The 20410-nt window shown below is 33.8% G+C and overlaps 1 protein-coding gene across 7 annotated transcripts in view; it reads right to left on the bottom strand.

Moving 5' to 3' along the window:
- TRPC1 (transient receptor potential cation channel subfamily C member 1) overlaps window positions 1-20410 on the bottom strand; it is a 60045-nt gene that overhangs the window by 8576 nt on the left and 31059 nt on the right. For 6 of the 7 annotated variants that reach the window (XM_006202773.4, XM_006202774.4, XM_072958623.1 and 3 more), the window contains 4 exons: window positions 19540-19735; window positions 15070-15406; window positions 9875-10014; window positions 8077-8220 (listed from right to left, as the gene is read on the bottom strand). In XM_006202773.4, coding sequence (XP_006202835.2) covers window positions 8077-8220; window positions 9875-10014; window positions 15070-15406; window positions 19540-19735 — 817 coding nt within the window. Of the gene's footprint in view, window positions 1-8076; window positions 8221-9484; window positions 9596-9874; window positions 10015-15069; window positions 15407-19539; window positions 19736-20410 lie in introns of those variants that run through there. The other variant, XM_072958631.1, reaches the window with a different exon arrangement.

Below are 20410 nucleotides of genomic sequence, written 5' to 3'. Positions count from 1 at the left end.
TTCGACAGTTTTAAAACATCAAAAGTCCAGTTGCCTAACAAACAGCCATTCTTATCATGCCAGCACCGTGAGTGTTGGATGGTACATTCCTTGAATCTGGACCAGGTCTGCAGGGGACATTGTTGGTGCAAAAGCAGAGAAATGGAGATTTAAGAAAAGGCCTAATTGCAAGGGATGAAAGGAAAATTCCTTGCTAAAACTGAAAGGGAAATAAATGTTTATATTTATAGCTTCTTAAAGTTTACAAATATAAAGCCATTATGACATAAAGCATTTCATTTGATTTTTGCAACCAATTCTAAACTAATTCTTAAAGGATAGCATTTCTTCCTCTAGGACTGCCCTAATCTCTTTTGCTAAGGTGATCAATTTTCTTTCATTTTGGGTCTATTATAAGAAAAAAATTATGCATGTAAGTCAAATGAGAGGGTCTAATACTTATATGAGTATCTTTTGTAATTTAGACATGTGTAGTGCATTTAGGAGCTTTATTTAAGCCTAATTTCATTTTCCCACAATACTCCTTCAAAATCTGGGGAATAGGTACTTTTCATAAATTCTTGGTGTTTAAATTGGCATACAAATCTGGAGAAAAACTTAACATTACTCTTCTGACCCAGCAATTTTATCCCTACGAATTTAGCCAATAGGAGGTACACAAAGATGCATGTATATAAAGGATTTAGAACATCCAAAATATTGTTGTTAAACAGAATGAAGTACACCTGTATGTGCTGGCACAGAAGGGTGTCTACAAAACATTAAGCAAAAAAGCAGGGTATGGAACAGTATTATACCAGCTATTTTTAAAAGGGTAGGTCAGATATATATTGTCATACAGATAAGGTTTAACACACACAGGAAATGTCTGGAAGTTTATGCAAGAAGTCATTAATAGTGTTCATCTATGGGACTAAGGGGTGGGGAAGGCAGACTTTCTCACTTCATACTCCTTTGATTTTTCTTTACTACATGCATTAATTACTTTTAAGACACAAAAACAGGTGTCTAGAAATAATCCTTCCTTGAATGTAAACAGGTCAAATTTATATAATTAATTAAATCCAGCTTCAAAAAAAATTCCAAATTGCCTCAAGCCTGCCAACATAACATACGCCAACCATCAATGACACAAAATGGGAGCAGCAGGCAAGTGGCCAAGCCTCTCTTGTCCACTAAAGTGAGCCAGCTAATTAAGCAGAAGAGATGTGCTAAAAGTTTTAGGCACACCCCAACCTAGTAACCCCAAGCTACTACTTGGCGTAGAGAGGTCCTATATGCCTGAATTCTGTGCAATTGACTAGCATGTGGGGCTTTACAAAGTCTTATGCTTCCCTCACTTGGCCCCCTTGCAAAATTCTGACAGAAGAAAACAGAGAACTTTTAGAATCACAAAGCTCAAATGGATGAGAAAGGGAAGAAATATATTTCTCTCTTAACCAATGATAGCTTTATTGGGTCACTTCGGAAAAGAAATCATTTATTTAGACTGTGAGTGCTCAGAACAAAGCCGTGTCATACTAGTAGGGAACTTGATAAATTAGGACAGTAAGGATACAATAATTGCTTTAGATAACTATGGAAAAGACTGGCTTTGAAGAAAATTTAGACATTATGAGCTTAAAGGTAAATAATTTTAATTTTAAAAATTTAGTTCAAACTAAAAGCTTTAATTTAACATTACTAAAGTTTTAAAGAGTACATGTAATTCAATTTCAGTATCAAGATGAGCAATATTTATTGAGAACACCACAAACTTCATGACTTAGTTGTTAAAAACACGATATTAGTTCTTGTATAAGATAGAAGAACCAAAATTAGCTACAGTGGGTATTACTCAGGTGAACATTAGCTTGAAGAGCACACTAATGAAACATTCATGTAAAAGGCAAACATCAAAAGCAGTGAATTAATTTTCATCTGAGAAAGATTATAAGGCTCATCTCTTTGTAAAAATAATAACCCTGCTTTTTAAAATATTTATTCACTTAAAACTACCTGGCACTTGTACTTGAGAATATGATAGTAAGAAATGAAGAGACAGGTAATTAAGAAATTAATACTGAAATTTACCCAGTAGTTAACACTAGTATACACAGAGAAAAATATTTCCCTAGTAATCAGAAAAATGGAAATTACTAAGATAGTACAACAAAAAAAGACAGCACTAAATGTTATTAATGTGGTGAACACACAGTATGCTTTTACACTGTGTGACTGAAAATTAACACATCCTTTTGTAAAGGGACAGAAATACTGAAGCACTATAGGAATCCTATCTTTTGATATGTTAATACTACTGAAGACGTATCCTTAGAAAATAAATTAACAGAGGCAAAAAGCCTCATACACAGAGTGTTATGTGGAACAGTAAAAATATGCTAAATTCCTGATAGAGGTAAAAGCTGATAATCATTAAGGTTCATAGTAAGTGTTAAATTATAAAAGTTGCTGACAGAAAGACAACTTCTAGTCATTCTACTTCCAAATCTTTCTTCAGAAAAACCCATAATTATCTTTAGAAAAGTTGTATCAACTCAAGCAATTCATGCTCAAAATGTCCTTTACCTGTGTCAAAAGAATCAAACTGGACTACTTTCTCACACATTCTATAAAAACCTGAAACCATAAAGCTCCTAGAAGAAAACATAAGCAGAATGCTCTCTGCTCAGCCTTCGTAATACATTTTTGGATCTGTCTCCACAGGCAAGGGAAACAAAAGAAAAAAAAGGGGGGGGCCTACTCAAACTTAAAAGCTTTTGCACAGCAAAGGAAACCATTAACAAAATGAAAAGGCAGCCTACTGAATGGGGGAAGATACTTATTTACAAACAACATACTGATAAGTGGTTCATTTCCAAAATATACAAAAAATTCATACAACTCAAGTTTCCTGACTCCTTGCAAGCACCAACTCAGTCATGATCCAAAGTACCTTGTATATAATCTTTAAAGCAGCATTTTCATTTTATACTGGTATTTATGTTTGTCTCTTCCCAGCAGTCTAAAGGACAGGCATAATGTCAGTAAGCTCCTGAGCCTGGCATATCTTGTCAGACTTTACCCCAATCTATTTAAACAGTATCTCTGAGGGCAGGACTGGAGAACATAGATTTAGTGTGTTCCCCCACATGATTCTGCAGCCTCTCTAGTTTTGGAATCCCCTAGTAGACCATATGACTTCTAAGTTTCCCTCTAGCTATAACATTCTATACTTCTTTCAAGAAATATATCCATTCCCAGTATACCGTAAAATCACTCTTTACTCCTTACAAATGAAAATAATATGCCATTTATGTTACACAGGCCACTAAATTAAATCTAATAATTATCCAATAAAGACAAATAATTCCTAGGAATAAGGGATACACTCATGTGTCAGATGCTACATTCAGTTTCCAAGTTTTCTTATATTAGTTTTCAGGTCTGCCAAGGTTACCTCTACTAACTCTAAGGGCATGGAGGAATGGATCGAAACGTTTATGTTATATCATGTTGTCAGGTCCTCTGCTCTGTCTCTGATAGATAATGACCCATTTAATCCTCACAACAGTAGACAGTGAAACTGAGATCCACAGAGATGAAATAACAGTAAGCTAAGGAACAAGATTCTGAACCAAGCTGTGTGATTCTGTCTTGTCCTTCTTGTCTAATCACCCAACTATCTTAAAGGCTGTTTAAGTCATCTGAAACACATGGTTAAATGAAGAAGAATTTTAAAAACCTATAAATTATGAACGCCTGCCAACAGAAGCATTGTACAGTAGAAGTTAATGAGGGAATCCTATTTCTCAAGAAAACTCTAACAGGCAATTCGGCACCATGGTTAAGACCATTAGCTCTAGAGCCAAACCCCATGGGTCGGTATCCCAGTTCTGCTACTTACCAGCTGTGTGACCTTGTGCAAGTTACTTAATGTCTCTATGCCTCAGTTTCTTCCTCTGTAAAAATGGAAATAAAAGAGTCTGCCTCTTAGAATGGTTGTGGGGATTAAATGAGGTAATAAATGTAAATAAAGATCTTAGAACAGTACCTGGCACATAGTAAGGACTCAAATGTTCACTGTTGTTATTACTATTATCATGATTATTTATAGATTCTATCTTCATGTCTTTTTTTGTTAAAGTATGTAACGTTACTGATTTATGCCCAACCACGACTCTTACATCTGCTGAGGTGGATGAGCTGGCATCCTTCATAAAAGCAGGGAGAACTACCTTCAAAGTGGAGGATGGCCTCTGGAGTCAGACAGACGCAGTTCAGCTCTTGACTCTGCCACTTACTAGTTCTGTGAACTATTTCTCTCTCTAAGCCTTAAACCCCCCTGTTTATAAAATGAAAAAAAAATTAAAGTGACAAGGTTTGTGATGAGGGTTAAATAAATGGAAAATGTTTAGCAGAGTGCCTGGCCCACATGAAATGTTCAGTAAACGTTAGTTGCTTTATGACTGTGATAAGCAGCTACAGCAACAGCTAGGATATAGCCCTATTTCTCCATCAGCTTCTTCCTTTTCTCAGATCAATCAGTGTTTGTCTCTATCAACCCTATTCTAACCAGTTTTTCAACATTCATTAAGTAGCTACCATAGCAAGGTAGTGAATAAGTGCAGATAAGAAAGTGAAGATATATTCCCTACCTCAAGGAATTTTTAATTTAGTAGAAAAAAAACTTACAATTTAAGACAAGCTAAATTTAAACTGTCCTATAATTAAGGCTAGCTATAGGAATTGCTCATTAGAGGTTCAAAGTATTAAATCCATCAAATGGAGATACTCATTCACGTGGGAGTGCAGGAATAGATTTTCTAATGGAGGGGACACTGAAGCGTGTGCATGTTCCCTCTCCCTGGAACGTTCTACACCCAATCTCCTTTCAACTCATCTTCCAAGGCTTAATTCCAGTGTCATCTCTTCTGGGAAGTCTCCTCTGATACCTTAGACTGAAGTGAGTGCCCTTCCTCTGAGCTCTGTGTTATACCATTTATCATTCTAAATGCTGTCACTGGCTTGTTCGTTATCCTCAGTGAACTGTGACCTCTTTAAAAAGAGATTGCAACATATTCATTTTAGTATTCCCAGTGTCCAGTACCTATTAGGCACTCACTCAATAAATATTTACTGAATGAACAAATAAAGTTTCAACAAGCAGAGGATATGTCTGGGACATTTTAAACAGAGTGAAAACAAAAATAACATGGAAGTGAGAAAGCACAGGACCTGTGTGAGATTAGTGACTGGTCTTGGCCAGATAGACAAGTATTTCAGGAAAAGACAAGATGAGTATAGCGAGCAATGGCTAGACAGTAAGTAAGGCCAGATTACAGAAGGCCACCTTCCAAAGTCTACCTACAGCATTTAATGTCACAAATTTAATGAATACAGTCATACAAATGTCAAATACTAGAATAAAGGATTCAATCACTGCTGAATATAGTACTATTTCATGTATTCCATTATAGGATAATCCTATGACCTTGATTTGCCTGATTCAGTCCCAGTTTACACCTGTTATCCCAACTTAGTAATGAACAGCATCCTTTTCATTCCCCAAAGCGTCTCTGTTTATATGATAAATTATGGTCATTCGAACCAAGGGAGAGATCTGGACCCCTCCTACAGGTTATATAACCAGCTAAAATAAAAGTCTGTCAGCTTCTAAATCTACAAAGGTTTGGAAGAAAAAAAATTAGTAAATGAAAATAAATTTAACAAACAACTGCAGGAATCACATAAAAACATTATCTGAGATAGGTTATGTATGTAAAGAAAAAAGTTGCACTTTAGCTAAAGTAGTCCTTATTGCCAATTTTTCTTTTGCATTTCTTTTAGTTTTATATTCACAACTGGATCACTCTATTTTAATTGAGGTCCAAACTTATGATTAACAAAATGAAAAAAAGTATTATAAATCTTCTGCACAAAAATATTGTAGAATTCTTTGTCACTGATATATTAATACAAATTTATTAATAAGACTACACTGGAAAACAAATCTCTTTATTTGAGAAAATTTGTAAGCAAAAGCCTGAATCTAGAACTCTACAGATTCTATTTCAGTATCTATTTTTCATCCTCTTCCTGACTAACTAGACCTTCATTTCTTAGGGGGCAATATGCTCAATTAAAACTACTCATCTCCTCAGACTTTCTTGTAGCTACAAATAGCCATGTGACCTAATCCTGGCCAATGAGTTATAAGTGGAAGTATTTGGTAGGACTTAAGGGAAAATGATTGTTCTCTTGATTAAAAAGAAGAAAGACAGCTGGTCATACTTTCTGTCTTTCCTCCTCTTCCTGCTGGATGCTGACTTGATATAATGGCTTGGAGCAGAGAACTTGCAACCATGAGAACCAGTCACATTCTAACCAAGTTCATACATTTGCAAAACTCATCAAACTATACAGTCAAGATGGGTGAATTTTATTATATGCAAATTATATGTTAAAAAAGATAATTTTTTAAAAAGCATTTGCTAGACAAGATCATAATATTTAAACATATATTATGACCAACCTGCAGACCATTTTAAAAATAGGAACACAAGAAATATTGTTATCCTGCTGGAGAAGAAAACACCACAGCTGAAATGACAAATACCCACTTATGTAGTACTTGTATACATCTATAGTTCTTCGGGGAAGAGATTAAGTCAGTAAGATCTTACTCAATAGTTCTAAGAAAAACAAATAATTCATTAAAAAAATAATATACTCTCTTTTTAACATTTTGTAAAAATCTAAAAAATTTTCCAGTATAAAAACTTAGTGATACCATCAGTTTTTAGCTTAAAAAACCCACAAAACCCAAAAACCAATGTGCAGTAAAAATACTGTTGACCCTTGATTAAAATTCATAGAAGATAAGAGTGGCAAATGAAATCAAAATAATACTTAGTTGAAATCAGTGCTTCACATATGATGTTCCGGAGAAAAAACAGAGACTGAGCATATTTCATGAAAAATGGGTATGACGTTAAGTGAATTTAGGTGATGATAGTTTGAATAAGGTTAAACAAGTTTCTTTACTTCTTTCTTGTAGGCTTTAAAGTGATACTGTGCACTCTGAATTCCCAAAATGGGTAATGTGGAATGCAGTGTGTCCCAAACTTATTTCAGTCAGAGCATCTCACAGGACTTGGTTAAGGGACTCATAATTTGGGAAACACCGCTGCAGGATGATAGCACAAGCCAAATCAAACCAGGCTTTTCCTACGTACCTTATTTTCATATCTCTGTTGGAGAAGGTAATTATACATTTTACTTAAAATATCTCCTTTAAAAATATAAAAGAGAATCTAAATTGTTAGTAAATTTTGACTTACTGCTTAGATTTTCACACTTACAGGATAACTTAGAGTACTTTGTAGAGCTAATCACCTTGCAGAGTTGATACCAATTTTCAAAAACAACCAACTACTAAGATCTGTGGGGTACATTCAACCAATTAGGAGTCCTTTCTTTAGTGTAAAGAGACTTAGAATTTAGTCCTGGACTCTCAGGCATAATAACCATACTACTCTGAACAAACCACGTACCATCTCAAAAGCTCAATTTCCTTAACTATAAAGAATTATGAAACATAAAGCTGAACCACATAAACTCTATGAAGTTTTTTAGCTCTAAATATCCTATTTTTGAAATTATTACATTTAATATTTATTAAGCAAAGTGAAAGAGTACTTTTTAAATATAACTTAACATAGTTTCCAAATCACCACGAAGTATGAATTCTGTTTGCACACTTCCCTTATATTTATTGTTTTAAATTTTAAATGTGAAATTCATTTTTGCAAATTTTTATGTCCCTCCATTGTCTTATGCATAACTATATTTTAAATGCATCTATGTCTACGGACTAGGGAGAGAGGGACAATGGACCACAGTTTAATAAAGTTTGAATATCTGAAAGCATAGGATTATCATTCAGCCAGAAGCAAAAGCAGGTGAACACGCTGTGTTAATTATTCTCAAAAGCAAAGTTTAGCTTTAACACCGTGAGAGAACAATGTCCCAGTGGACAAGTAAAAAGATGTGATAATTCTAACAAATATTCTTTAAGAAGTTTTGGTTATTTACCTGTAATGGACCCAAGATAGAGCTTGTTGTATACATAAAAAAGAGACGAAGATAACTCAGAACATTTGCAAATGCAAAAAGCCCTTCTGCCACCAGGGTAGGATGGAACGCATCCCAGTCCTTCCGATCAGCAAAATCATGGAACTATGGTTAGGAAGAAAAAGCCAAAGGTAAACAGCTCTCACAGTTGAGGAAAATAAAAACAAATATTCTGACTGTTGAAAGAAAACTATTTTTATGTCTCCTTGTGGAGGAACTCCATTTATGTTTTATGAAGTTCTCTGCTTTTAATAGAAATTGTTTTCACTAAATAAAGGACTTCTACATATGTGAGGCAGTATACGTACTATATATAAAGAGGTTTTCTCAGAAATTCTTAGGTTTTAAAAAATTACATAATTTTTTATGAATGAAATGTTTGCTAGTTTTTCTCAAATTCCACAACAAAAACTTTAAGAATGTGTGCTGTCAGTTAATTAGCTATCATATTAAATTAACCTAGTCATTTGACTCAGGATTCTGGAATGAAACTGAGAAGCTCTTCTCCCTTCTAAATATCAAGAAAAAATGTGTATTATTATACCCAGACATAGAGTGGCCACATGTTCCAATTGCCTGGGACAGTCCCAGATTACATACCAGTTTTCCTGGCATAATTATTAACAGCGCCCCCCCAACTACATTCTCAAAGTGTCCTGGTTTGGATAATAAATTATGTGGGTACCTTGCTTCTAGAACTAAAGAGTCCAGTCTAAAAAAACCAATGACCCTCAACCTCTCTACTGAACCATTTATCTATATATGATCAATTCTTATTTTCTTAATAATTTCACTAGTCTGATCATTGAATATACCTAACAAACATGCTTTGTACTACTGATCAATCACAGGAATAGAGGTTTTAATAAAGTAAAATGATATAAGATAACCAGTTTGCTTTCTCTATAGTCTATAAATTAGTCAAAAACCAGAAAATATTACATAATAGTTCCTTGAATGTGACACCTCAGAATTCTAAACTCAGGTTTAAACAAAGATAGTTAACATAAACTCCATTACTTTTTCTGGGCTTTTATAAATCATTACAAAAGTAAAATTATACGATGTCTATAAGGTTAGATTTTTGTCAGATTTTAAATTTAAAACAACAGGCATCAGAAAAAAATAATTCAATTTACATCACTTTTTAAGCTGTGGAAGATAACAGTCATGATTTGGAATGTGTAAAATACTATATAATGAGTTCCATTCAGATAGACTTTTTCTGGCAAATATAAAGATATCTAACACTAATCAATTTAAGTAACTTTGTGTTCTCATTTTAAGTATATATAGGTTAATGAGGTAAATGAACCTAGCTCAGATATAAGGAATCGGCATCTGGTAGAAAGAAAATGCCTAGACAGACCTGGATTTAAATCCAGTCTTGGTTTCTTACTGTGTGGTCTTGGACAAGTTATTTATTATCTCTGAGCTTCCTTTTCCTTATTTGCAAAATGGGTATAAGGACATCTGTCTCATAGAATCCCTGTGAGAATAAAATGAGATAAAGTATAGCAAAGTATCAACCATGGCGCCTGGCATATACAGGTAACCAACATTTAAAGGTTATCAACACCCTTTAAACCATCAGAAAGGGAGGAAACAATGTGCACTATTCCCTTGCACAGGGGTAGGTTTATAATGAAAACACATCGGACACAGATTTGGTCCAATGTAATTCTGAGTTACATAGCTAAGTATCTTGGTGTTTTTCCTAAATTCACTTGTGTCTCCAGTTGACATAGTTAATAGTCACCTTGTTGTGAGCAACCACTTTGAGGGCAAAGGTTGCCAAATAAAGTGAATTCATGACAAAACTGAGTTGATTACGAGATTCTTCTAAAAAGTCTTCCAACCCTTCATACCAGAGTCTTTTAATGTCTGACCAAATCATTCCTAAAAAAAGGGAGAAAAAAATCAGGTAATGCTCTCTTAATTCAATAATAAACTAAAAAATACTTTAAAACTCAAAATATTAAATAACATGTCAGCTATAGTCTCACACAGAAGAAAAAATAACTTCTTAGTAAAACATTCTCAAAATTTGGAAGAAAATAACATTAAGCTTCATATGGCAATATATTTCCCAGAGAGGGATGTTAATAAATGATGTGAAACAAGTACATTAAAACAAATAAACTGATGTTAAACACACCCCCTACAAAGGCTGTTACCGATTCTTTTCTTTTCTCTGTCTACACTCACTCCTATAGTGAATTAACCCAGTCTAGTCTAATGGCTTTAAATACCATCTATGTGGTAGACTTTCAAATGTTCATCTCTACACTCAATCTGTATTTATATAATAAATAATATTTCTAAACCTCTCTCCTAAACTTAACTTGCATAGGTACCTGGCTACTCTACATCTCCAACTGGATGTCCTAACGTGTCCTAATCTCTGCCCCTAAATTCACTACACTTGAAGACTTCGCCACCTTGGTTGATTGAACTCCATCCTAGTTGCTTACTCTAAATGTCCTTGAATCACCCTTGACTGATATTCTTTTAAACCACACATTCAATGCAAAGGCAAATTCTGTTTGCGCTACTTTCAAAACAGAGTTAGTATCTAAACTTTCTCACCACTACATCAACTTCAAGCCATGAATTTCTCTGGCCTGGATTACTGAAATAGCTTATCTGGTCTCCCTGCTTCTACCCTGATCTCCTGAAAATCTATCCTCAACAAAGCAATCAAAGTAATCCTTTAAAATGCAAATGTTAAACTTCTCTCCTCAAAACCTTGTAGTAACTCCCAGAGCAGAAAGGATTAAATGCAAGACAGAACTCCTTCCCCGGGGAACATAACCTCATGTTATCCTCTATTAAAGTGGTTTCCTTGGAAATGTAGTCTGTTAAGAAAAATATGGAAGGTCAGCTGTATCCAACATTGTTATAAAAACAACCACTGACTGGAAAACTGCATCTGTAGTCGGAGGACAATCAGTGGATTCACAGACCCTCAAAATATGTACAACCAGGACTACATCAAAAACATACTGAGAAACCCGGGCCTCAGCTTCTCTGTGCAGTGTCTCTCTTAATTTGATTAAGTGTGCCTGTACTGGGAGCTACACGCTTAGTCTTTATAAGATACGGTTCCTGACTGATCTGAGGCTTCTGTAGCTGGGGTAGCGCACACCCGTGAACATGGCCTTATCTCATGCAACTGACTGTGCCCACCATGGGGCTGGGAAACAGCCTGGGTCTTTTGTAAGAATCACCAGTAAAGATATATTTGAAGCTGTCATGCTGATATGCTCTATTTCCTGTCTAATATCCTTCTAGAAAGCTAAGGAAACGTGGTGCCAGGTTTCTGCCTATTGCGTCCTGTGAATGTGAATGTCAATGAGAACCTAAGATCACTGCTGCTGACTGTGCAGAGTGGGCACTGCCCTTTCCCTTATATCTCACTTTACTCAGAGTCAAAATCAAATTCCTCACAGTGGTCTACAAGGCCCTACACCACCTCTCCTCCCGGGCCTCCCCTATCAATCCTTCCTTCCACTACTTTAGTCACACTGGCCTCCCTGCTTCCTTGCTCTTTTCTGAACACAGAAGACTCCTGCCTTAGGGCCTTTTACATTGGCTCTTCCCTTTGGCTAGAACCTCCTCACCCAGATACCTGTTTGGCTAACACCCTCACTTCACATCTTTGCTCACCACCTACTCTGATCATCTTGTTTAAAACTGCAAACCCCATGCCCCTACTCCCAATCCCCCAACTCTATTCTATCTTTCTTTTCCCTTAGTATTCACCCCTTTTAAATAATGGATATTGTTTACTTATTATGTCTACTATTAACTGACTATCTTCCTCCCACTTTCCGTAAACTCTTCAAGGGTAAGAATCTTTGTTTTATTAACCAATGTCCTAAATGTCCTAAAGAATGCCCGATACACAGTGGGTGCTCAAAAAAATTTGCTAAATGAATACAAATACACAAATAAAAACCAAACAAACAAAATCCTTCCCCTTTGGCCAGAAATTCCTCTATAGTTACATATTTCTAAGGGCACCAGAGAGCAGTATTATAATCCAGGATAATTTCATGACACATTCCTCCATTAAGATATTTTTAAGGATAAATAAAGTGACCAAAAGAACAGGATGCTACAACATAACATATGGGTGAAGATCAAGTTAAGCCAGAGGATGAATAATTCCAGTAGGCAGAATAATTTCCTTGGGAAATACATGAAGTATTCTTGGAAAACTCTGTTTATAACATCTTAATTATACAATATCCATATTTTATGTAAAAAAATTAAATATTTGCAGATCTGACAGGTAAAACATTTTTTAAAAAATCCTATTCTATTTAAACTTCTATTTAAAATGTATAGATAAAAACTATCCAAAAATGTTAGATCAAACAGTCTATATGTTATTAACTCAAACACTGTAACACTAAAACACTAAGCCAAGAAAGTTGCTTAACAGAAATAAAGTGTTTTTTTCTGTAAAAGGCAATATTATACCTAAGGGGAACTCTTGACAAAAATTACAACATGAATTGGAGAAGATTTTTGATCAAGAAAGGCAGAAATATGAACCCCGGAACCTTTACTTAGCAGCACTCAACTCACTTGTGATTTTTAATTTATCTGTGTGATTCTCAAGTTATGGGGTTTTTTTTTTTTTAACCTTAATTAGGCCATAAGCTCCATGAGTGTTGGGCTATCTCTATTTCTGCCTGCGCTTGGACAAAATTGGTATGTAACATTTCAAAATGCACATTTTTATAATAGCTGTCTTATTATATTTTAACAGTAAAAAAAAAATTAAGTAAAAGGATACCATTAATACTCTATGGATTCATCAACACATTGTTTTCTTTTTTCCTACCTTGTTTTTTTGTTTTGTTTTGTTTTAATAACTTAACCCTACTTTTTTTCTGGAGGGATAAGAAAAAGAACAGGAAACACACGTACAAAAGTCACTCATCATTAGTCAAAAGTCGCTATGCTCACTGCATGAAACTGTAAACTGAATCAAGGAGTGTCTTTAAACAAGTAGGCAAATGGTTTTTAGATACTTCCTTAGAGCAAGTTCAGACATACGTATTTCAGGAAGCCTAGAGTGTGCTAACGACATAACAGGTTCAGAAGACATCGTTGGCAAGGTTTATTCAGATCTAATTGTTTCAAAGCAGAAGCTGTGCTGGGAAAAGTAAAACACTTCCAGGAATTTTACTGGCTTAATTCACACTGCACTCTTCTACCAAGACAGAATATGGTTAGAAAATTAATAATACTGTGTGTGTGTTCACTAATGTTATTGGAAACAGGGCCATTGTGATTAAAAAAGAGTAGCTGAGTAGCCATAGTTTAACCATTTGTTATGAAATTCAATGACACAGCAATATTATGCTATGCCAAGAGTGGTATGATCCTCTGATTTCAATGAGTTTTTACTCACTAAGAAATATAAACTTTAATTCTTATACAGACTAGGGTAAACTGAATCTTATTTAAAAAACAAAGAAAATATTCTTTCTTACTACTATTTAAATAATAGGTTATAGATAAATAATACACATTTCCTTTCTTATAACTAAGGTATATATAACAATCTCTCAAAGGTAGTTTAAATAAATAGAGGGGGAAAGTGCTTTTTTGGGGTTCCTTTCAGCCTAACTTACTCAAGGAAAAATATAAACAAATTTCACACTGAAAAGATCTACAGCAATGCAACTTGGAAGCAAATATGATAAAGTATAAATTATTTCCTAAATTAAAATATTAAATTTTAGATAAGACAGCAGAAACATCAGAAAGAGGAAAATATTAACAAGGAGAAATTATTTAATTCTCTTCAACCTAGAGTTCAGATGTGTATTATTTTTACCTTATCTACCTAATTCTAAACATTAATGCATCATGGATTGAGTACTGCTGAAAGTAAAACTTTGATTTAAAATCAAGGTACTTGAAGTGAATTAATTTCCAAATAAAAATAAAAATCCCAAATACACAAATTATTTTTATAGCTGAAGAACTACCAGTGAACATTGTACATTAACTCATCTTAAATTATTTAATAACTAAAACAATAAAGAACAAATTAATCAATCAGTGCTTCATACCACAGAAGAAACTAAATTTCAATATTCTTTTTATTCTATAGCAAATAGTAAAAAAAGAAGAAGAAATGGTGGGAAATGCTGAGGTTATAAATAAGGTTGACGATCCAGAGGGAAATAAAGGAGATATCATTAAAAGACCATAAATAGACTATGTGATTACACCTCAACTCCCTGCCTTCCCCCATCCCTCCAAAAAAGGGCAAGGGTAGTAAAAACAGCAGAAGGTCATTCAAATATTTATTATAGCGTAATACTTATAAAAAACAATTTTCAGAAAACAAGTATCTTTTTTTAATGTCATTTCTAAAGAGATCTGGCTGCCATTATGAAGAACTGATTTAAAGGCTGTGTCACCAGGGAATGCTTCAATTTAAACTTAAGTAACGGTTCTATAATGGAGATAAGGTAAGGTGTAACAACAAAAGTTCACAGGTTTTTAAAAGTAAGATTAATGATATAATAAAACAAAATAGTTAACTCTCAAAATGTAACCAAGTATAAAATGTATTACATTTCAAAATATCCAAGAAAAGGCTCATAGTCTCATAACAAATGAAATCATCAGCAAAATTTGTTTTTCTGTTTTAACAATCATAAACAATCTTAGCAACTGAGCATTTTTAACTTCCATGTAATTAAGTAATATTAAATAAGAGATCTGCTTCCTTATCATCAAGTTCAGGAATACATATCTTTAAAAAAAAGTTAGCTAAGTCTTCAATGATGATGAAAGTGTTCAAATTCTTGCTGTATCAATAGTATAAAATTACAGATTGAATGCAGTTTATAATGCCACCAAGCAAGGGAGAATTAATGGGCTAAATAAAGGCAGAACCTTTCAAACTAACTTGATACTTACCAATAATCCACAGTATAAGAAGATAGTCTATTCTTTCAAGGGCTGGCCCCATTGTGTTTTTCTTATCCTCATTATAGACAAGAGAGTACAGGTTGAGTAACAGCAGGAATGTGAAATACGATGCTCCATGAATAATAAATTTCATAAAAGGTGTGTGAATGATCCTCCCAAACTGAGATTTGGGAGCTATCAAATAACAAAGTGACAAAACTGGCCAAAAGATGCCAACTGTCAAAACAGTCATTATCTTCTTACAGGTAGGCTTACGTCGGTAACCTGACATCTGCCCAAACCAAACGGTGTTCAGGAACTGCTGGCAGTTAGACTGGGAGACAAACTGAAAAGGAAACACACACACACAGAGAGAAAAGTAAAATATAACCTGTAAATACGATCTGATAGTACCCTTATTTAACTGATATTCAAAGCTTTAGTAACAGTTTAAAATCAATTCTGTACAGTCCACATAGTTGTTGTTTTTCTTTTCCCCTACATGTAATAGAAGAGTGTAGCAGTTAAGAGCATAGACTCTGGAGCCAGACTACCTGGATTTAAATCCACTTACTTACTAAATGATCTTGAGCAAGTTTTTAAACCTTTCAAAGCCTCAAATTCCCCATCTATAAAATGGGGATAATAGTAGTATCTAATCATACACTTGCTTTGAGGATTAAATATAAAGCTCTTAGAATAGTGCTTGGTAATAGCATGCACTATATAAGTATTAGTAACTGTTACTAGCCTACTTGGTCATTTTGAAACACTTAATTTATAAAGACTCATAATGTTTATAAAATTTCAAAATTAACAAACAATCCATAGAAAGAGACTTCAGAATAGAAAAACTAAATCATTTCAGTTATAAGAAAGCAACATGTTAAGACAGCAAAACAATTAAAGTCTAAACATCAGATGTATTATGCGCCACAAAGGCACTGAGGATTTCTTAAATCTGCTTAAAGTGGACTTCCGTGTGAGAAGAAAAGGAAAAATATTCCCAAACAGGAGGAAAATTCTAGTTCAAGTACAGAAATTAATTTACCAAAGTTCACAAAGCTTCTTAGTTTATAAAATTCAGAACAATATTTCCTCAATATAATGCTCATGCTGTGGAGTATAACTTAAGGATTTTGATAACTCTGGACACAGTAGTGTAATCAGGTTTGAAATCACCAAACTAAAGCACAAGTGGTCATAGTATCATTCAGATATTAAGTAATATTGGATCAATCTTCTGTTTTAAAATGATTTATCCTGAGATAGAATATAATTTATAGAATGCAACAACGTAGTTTAAAAAAACTGGACAGAGTTTTTCTTTTTGTTTTTTGTGCTTATCAAGAAATTTCCTAATGTACTAATACCTATTTTTGGCAGTTAACTCAAGTCTTATTCCATTATTTATCCTTCTGTTTAAATTCTAGGGTTCTTAGGGAATCGTAATTTATCCCTCAAGAGGAAATATCAAGGAGAAAACAAGCTTTTCTTCCCACCAAACACCCAGTTTGGTAGCAGCCCAAACTTAGTGGTTTTACCCTTCTCCCAAATATCAAAGCAGTCTCAGGGCTGACTGCTACCCTTGCCATCCCTCCATATAACGGTGATGTAATGAATGGTAATGTTAAATATGTGACTGGAAGAATAAATTTTCAGCTGGAAATGTTCTAAGTCTATGGTGGTTTTAAAATATAGACACAAACTCTTTGATATTCTTCTCATCAACAGATGGGCTACCAATATTCCTACTTTTCAATTCAACAATCTTTTGGTTACTTTAACCAACAGATTCTGGAAGAAGTGATGCTCAGTGACTTCTGAAGGTAGGTCTTAAAAGGTCATTCAGCTTCCACCTTGTTTGAGAAATCGTGCTCTTGGAGCCAAAACCTGGCACGTAAAAAGTTCTACTACCCTGAAGCCACCATATTATGAGGAAGCCCAGGCTACATGTAAGCACTCTGGTCAGCCCTCAAGCCATCTCAGACCATCTCCTTGCAGCCAACCCACCACGATGGCCATGCCCCTCTATGGTTCCAGTCGTGAGTTCTCAGGAGGCCCACCCTCAAGAGACCCATCCACCTGAGCACCCAGTCCATGTAGAGCTCCCTGTTGGAGTCCTCAGCTGCTGCTCAGGCACAAGACGTATGAGTGAAGAAGCCTCCAGATGACTGTTAGCTCCCAGCCATTTGGGCCATCTCCAGCTGAGACCCCTGACATAGTCAAGCAGAGACAAATCAACCTTGCTGGGCTCCTTCCTGATTCCTGACCTACAGAGTCCATGAGCATAATAAGATGATCATGAAGTTATGGCAAAATGACTGTGAAATCCTCTTTTATGCTACTAAGTATCAAGGTAGTCTGTTATAAAGGATGGATTACCTGAACAAAGTCTACCAACTATTTGGGAAAATATTATCTTCCCCTTTGATCATATTTAGAAATCTGTTTTAAAAAACTGATTTACATTTTCATTCATCCTTAAAATTACAGAGTATTTTCCTTTCAACTAAAAAATTACTATTACTTCTATTACTTCTTGTTTCCTTATGTCTAATCTTTTTTTTAGAACGGAACATTTGACTGTCCCCTGTGAGTCCTTCAGGGATTTTATATATATATATAAATAAAATATATAATATATATATATTTTAATATATATATATAATATATATATAATATATATATAATATATATTATATATATATATAAAAAATATATATAATATATATATATTTTATACACACACACACATATACACACACATACATATACACACACATACACACACACACACACACACACACGTGTATTTAGGAAACTTTCTCTTAGTTTTTTCTTCCCTAAACAGGATAATCTTGGTTCTTTCCACTTTTCTTCAAAGGTCTTTTCCCAATTACTTGAGTTGATTTTGTATTTTGATATATCTTTACTTTACCATTTTCTAGTACTTCGTGTCTATTTTAGGTTATAGAACACAGAAATAAATTAACCGAAGATCTAGTCAGTAAGATCTAGTCAAAATGTATATTAGAGGAAAATTACATTAGGGTCCTTGTTTTCTCTGTTTCTACTTATACAGATAAACATTGTATTTCCTTTTTTTCTTTTTCTTGCATTGTATTTCTCTTTTAAGCCACATAGTTATGTTTTTGATTTATAATCTTATAGCTACACTGATGCAAATTCCTATACTTAATTTTTTTTCTTATAAATGTTTTACCTGAAGCAAGAACTTTGCAGTACTATAAAAAGTATAGAATTTGAAGCCAGAGATCTGGATAAGAAATATAATATATAGATAACCTTAAATATCTTAAAATTCCTATATCAATTTTCTGAGTCACAAAGCTATTGGGACGCTCAAACTATCCACCAAGATTAATAGAAAACTCTGCCCCTAGCATCAAAGCTCCTATATCTTGCCTTCTACCATTATTTTGGGCCCATTCGAGATTTGCAGATACTAACTAATATACATAAAATAGATAAACAACAAGTTAATACTGTATGCACAGGGAACCATATTTAATATCTTGCAGTAATCTATGGTGAAGAAGAATATGAGAACAAATGTATGTTCCTATGTGACTGAAGTATCGTGCTGTACACCAGAAATTGTCACAAGATTGTAAACTGGCTGTACTTCAATAAAAACATTAAAAATATGTATATATAAATTTGATAAGCAAATTTTATTCTAACATGTATGTTGATAACAAAAGTAATGGGTCTTAGAAGAAATACTTTTATCAACACCCTCTATTATTAACTGAACATTGTTATCTACATATAAATAACTATGTCTAATAAATTATCTCAAAAAGTGAAATAAATAATGCAAACCTTCCTTCTTCAAGTTCCTGAATTATGTGTATGTGTGTGTATGGGGAGTAGAAATAGGTATTATCCTTAACAGGAAGGGATGATGCCAGAAGAGCCAGATCCAACTTAGTTATTATAGTATGCATCTCTCCACCTTTGAGTTTCACAATGAATTAACAGGTAAGAATAAGAAACATAATATCTGATACTTTATTTTTAAACAGAAAGGCACTATTACTATAGAAAGGGCTATTTATAACCAGATCAATAGAACAAACCTATGACAGACAAAACACAAGATGGAAACTTCATTAGGAAGACACTTACTACCCAATATTTTACCTGTTAGCCACTGTTTAGCAAAAACATTAAATTCACATCCATATTATTATAATAATTAATATTGCTAAAAATAATAGCAACTACCATTTATTGAGTACTTGCTTAATACTGGTACTCATTGTACTAAACTCTTTAAATATATATACCCCTAATTAATTCTTAAAACTAAAGCTCAGACAGATTCAGTTAAGTTTCCCAAGGATACAGTTTCTATCAAGCAGAAGTAGGATCTCAACCTACATGTATTGCTTCATGAGCCACTAGACTACTGGGGGGAAATAATTAAATATATCACAGAAAACCTCATACCTCCTTTTGGTTATATTTGATAGCGAGTTTTAGACGACTTAAATTCATTCTTTCTTCTAGTAATCCCCGTTTGTCAAGAGGCTCATCACTAGATGTATGGTTTAGGATAACTTCCAATTCGCGTGAATTCCGGGCTTGTGCAAGCAAATCTTTAGCAAACATTTTACATTGCCGGGCTAGTTCTTCATAATCATTCCTGCAAAGTGCAACAGTCTATTATTAGAAGTGTCACTTCCATCTTCTAATTAAGCTGTTTTCACTAGAAAATTTTTTACTCAGTTACATTTTAATTCTGATAGTGCTAAACAAAATCTGAAGTCATTTGTGCTGACAGTCAAAGAAACCTACTGGTGCATAAATTCTCCAAAGCTTTGGGGAAAACTGTAACATGGTTACATTCTCTGTGTTCACACTGATAATCTTAGATAAGCACAATGTTTTCTTATATATACTGATATTCCTAGAAATTCTGGTAATAATTTGTCAACCAGTTCTTCACTTAACTCATTTGTCTTTATTCTCTATGAGTTTGGTATAAAACTTCCTTTTATATTATTTATCTAAATGACAGATAATATTTTGATGCTATCCAGAAATATTACTGTACAATTTTTAACTAGAAGTTCTTAAAATAATAGTCTACAACATGTTTATGCTACTTCTAATATTAAAACAGTATTTTGTTTCATTTTTAAAGTGATCATTTGAACAAAATTCAAGTTAGAAAAAAAGATACTAAAACACGCCTAGTAAATAATTCTCTTTCAGAATCACTATTCCTTGAAATTTAAGATTTAACTGCTTAATAAAGGCAAGCCTAAATCAACTTGTGAGAAACTAAGAAGTTTTAGTAGATAATACTTTTAAAAAC

The sequence above is a fragment of the Vicugna pacos genome, chromosome 1 (assembly GCF_048564905.1).
Source record: "Vicugna pacos chromosome 1, VicPac4, whole genome shotgun sequence".
NCBI lineage: Eukaryota > Metazoa > Chordata > Mammalia > Artiodactyla > Camelidae > Vicugna > Vicugna pacos.
The sequence above is the reverse complement of the archived record's forward strand: the minus strand, read 5'-3'. Positions and strand labels throughout refer to the sequence as shown.